Source organism: Bufo bufo, chromosome 2, assembly GCF_905171765.1.
Source record: "Bufo bufo chromosome 2, aBufBuf1.1, whole genome shotgun sequence".
Lineage (NCBI taxonomy): Eukaryota > Metazoa > Chordata > Amphibia > Anura > Bufonidae > Bufo > Bufo bufo.
The window spans coordinates 661697806-661701562 of NC_053390.1; the positions used below are offsets into that span (position 1 = coordinate 661697806).

General features: G+C 44.3%; 1 protein-coding gene across 1 annotated transcript; it reads left to right on the top strand.

The window, feature by feature from the left end:
* Nucleotides 1-1049: 1049 nt before the first annotated feature.
* On the top strand, nt 1050-2808 carry LOC120991000 (outer dynein arm-docking complex subunit 3-like). The gene is made up of 2 exons (XM_040419891.1): nt 1050-2066; nt 2206-2808. Exons 1-2 carry the CDS (start codon nt 1050-1052, stop codon nt 2806-2808), a joined length of 1620 nt encoding a protein of 539 aa, XP_040275825.1.
* The last annotated feature ends 949 nt before the right edge of the window (nt 2809-3757 follow it).

Consider the following 3757-nt stretch of genomic DNA (forward strand, 5'->3'; position numbering starts at 1 on the left):
AGGGAGACGCCTGTATGTGTTTTGCGGATCCGATCCATCTATCAGTGGATCCGTAAAAATCATGTGGACATCTGAATGGAGCTTTACAGGGGGTTGATCAATGACAGGGGTGTAATCAATGACAGGGGGGTGATCAGGGAGTCTATATGGGGTGATCACGCCCCTGTAAGGCTCCATTCAGACGTCCGTATGCGTTTTGCGGATCCGATCCATCTATCAGTGGATCCGTAAAAATCATGCGGACATCTGAATGGAGCTTTACAGGGGCGTGATCAATGACAGGGGGGTAATCAATTACAGGGGGGTGATCAGGGAGTCTATATGGGGTGATCAGGGGTGATCAAGGGTGAATAATGGGTTAATAAGTGACAGGGGGGGTGTAGTGTAGTGGTGCTTGGTGCAACATATTACTGAGCTACCTGTGTCCTCTGGTGGGGACCACCAGAGGACCAGGTAGCAGGTATATTAGACGCTGTTATCAAAACAGCGTCTAATATACCTGTTAGGGGTTAAAAAATCACATCTCCAGCCTGCCAGCGAACGATCGCCGCTGGCAGGCTGGAGATCCACTCTCTTACCTTCCGTTCCTGTGAGCGCGCGCGCCTGTGTGCGCGCGTTCACAGGAAATCTCGGCTCACGCGAGATGACGCCAATCGGCGTTAGTGTGACCTGGGAGCGCCGCAGAAATGACGCCTTTCGGCGTTAGCGTGGCGGGAAGTGGTTAAGGAAGAAGTCCTGTCTATGATGTTATTGGGCCAGCAGGCTTGCTGCACTTCTGCTACAATGTAGAAGTGGAGTCAGTGACATCATGAAAAGGGGCGGGGCTGCATATGATATCAGTGTTGGGCGGGGCAGCTTTTGTGACATCATAAAAAGAATAAACAGCAGTTCCAGTTCCGTCTTATAGCTGTTATTAGCAATGCGGGTAGCTCCTGACTACATGTGACAGTGAAATGAACTTTTCAATGCTGCGAACACACATTGTTAAAATGGAAGACTCTCCTGCCACTATCCGTAAGAGGCTTAGAACTTGCGATGAGCAGGTCAGGATGGTAAATGGTGGACAAAGATCTCGGGCAGATACTAAAACAGCCATGCCCAGAACTCCAACTCTTCTTGGAATAAAGTCATCAATTCAAGACCAAATGGCGGCATTACAGCAAAAGATACAGTTGCTAGAATATGATCACATAGCAGACCAGGAGAGTGCTAGCCACACCATCAAGGTAAATCAGGAGACCATAAAATTGCTTCAGCAGGAGAACAAGAAATTAAACCAGGAATTAGCTGAGGAAAAACAGAGACAAGTTGACAGGGAGACTAAGAGTGGACATGTGATTGTCCAGCTCAAGGAGGGCAAGCTCCATGATAGCATCAAACGGTTTAATGCCCTATGTCACCAGGCCCAAGTCCGCATAAAACGCCTAGAGGAGTTAGAATCAATGATTAAGCAGAATGCTGCAGTTCAGAACAATAATGAAGCCACCCAAGAAGAACAGATTCAGCATCATCTAGAAAATAAACTGGAGGAAGCACGACTAAAACTACAGGATATTGAACACATCAACAGCATTTATAATAAAATTACTACCCATTTGCAGGAAGAAATGGCAACTTACCAACCACAGATACAACAACTAGAGACTGAAATCTTGGTGTTCGGAAATGAGCTAAAAGATGTAAAAACCATGAAAAAGAATGCAGTAGTGTCACGAGATAAAGCCTGGGCAGAATATAGGCACCAGAAGAAGGAATATCGCTGTAAACACAGTAGCAGAGAACAGATCTTGCGCAATTTGACTCATCAGGCCAAAGAGAGGCGTCATTATAAAAAGGAACAAGCTAAATCTGTGGTTTTCATTGAAGTCCAAGCTCCTACTGATGCCTATGAGGTCCCTCCTGCACAAGAGGAGGAAGAAAGGATCTGCACCTATGAACAAGCTCTAGAGAACATCAAGGAGGCGATAGGTGTAACTAGTAAAAGTGAAGTTATACAGCGCTTCATAAACCAAGGGGAGAAACGCAAATACCTGGAGAAAGAGAAGTTAAAGGCTGAAACAACTCTGGTAAGTCTTGAGAAAGTTTTTACTAGTTATATTTTTTTGTTTTTAACATTTATTATTATATAGCCCTAAAACAAAACTTTATCTTTTTTCCCATTTTATTATATCCGGTTACGGTATATATTTGCACTTTCTATGATAGAGTGAATTAAAAGACAAACAGAAAAACACAGATAATGCTCTTCAGGAACTAAAGTACTCAGCTCAGGCTAAGCTGCAAGCCAAGCTATCCAACAATTTAAAGACTTTAGAAGAGCTCCGAACTCGACTACATCTAGAAACAAAAAAACAAGACAAGTTTAAGATGAATGCTGAGGAAATTGCTGAAGTCCTAAATAAAGCAAAATCTGAAGTAAAGCGCCTAGCAATAAGACTCCGGCATCTTAAGTTGCCTGGGACCAGTTTTCCAGTAAAAGATCTCTCCCTAGATCTTCATGCCCTGGATCTCTTAGCTGTCATTGGTCAGAAATTGCAGAACCTCCAGAAACAGTTAGAAGGTGAAGACATTGATGAAATCTTCAGGGAGATGAAAAGTAAAGAGTATCTAGAAACCATCGAGCGCAATCTCCCAGTAAGTAACCTACGGATTTCGCTGCTGTCACCAACTAAAGAGGAAACATCTGATGACGAAGACAGTGGAGAGGACGATGAAGTGATGACTAGAGAAAGCATAAAGAAGCTTTCCCAGCAAATCAGTTTATTCAAAAGAAAGGCCAATATCTGGTGTGAGAAGTGGGTAAAGTAATGAAACATACAGCTGGCCTGATTCTTTATTCTTATGATACTTGTCATAAAATAAATGCAACATTTAACATTCACATTCTTTGGGTTTTGTCTAAGGAAACACTATGAAACATGCGGCTACCGTATAATGATTACTGTTATTCATGCAAAAACACCATAAAGGGGATGTGCCAGAATGGGGGGCAAGTTTGGCAACCCCTCCCCACACACACACACATAGCCGGACCTGAGAAAGGAAGCTTACTCACCTGCCTCCCGCTGCTGGCTCTCTGCTATCCCCCCCCCTTCCCTCGGCCAGCAGTGCTCCATTGGGCTCCCTCACTGAAAACATCCGCATACGTTACTGCGCACAAGATTTTTCGCAGGATCTTCAATTAGGATGGCCGCGGTGGCCTCTTCGCTCTCAAATGGATGAGGTGAGTATGAATTTTTTATTTTACTGCCACTTTAAGCAAAATTTATTTCTCACCACAAAGCACTTGGAAATTCAGCTTTGCGGCAAATTGAATTTTCCCTGAAATTCGGATTGAAGTCCACTTCAGACTCACTCAGCATTACATTTAGTACACATGGAGCGCTGAAGTCCAACAGAATCGGAGCCTTTCTTACAGAATGGCTTCCTTTTCTGGATTCATAGAGCCTGGTACTTTCCTCTATGACATCCATTTACCTTTATAGGACATATAGGCAGGGGTCATTTTCATGAAACTACTCCTTTGCCCCTGCAGATGAGCGAGTATTCTGCGCGGGTGCAATGCGTGAGGCGAACACATTCGGAGATAAAACCGTAGCATGCTGCGGTTTTCTCTTTTGCCTGATCAGTCAAAACGACTGAACTGAAGACATCCTGATGCAAACTGAACGGATTACTCTCCATTCAGAATGCATGGGGATAAAGCTGATCAGGTCTTTTCCGGTATAGAGCCCCTGTGACGGAACTCAGGGAGGCC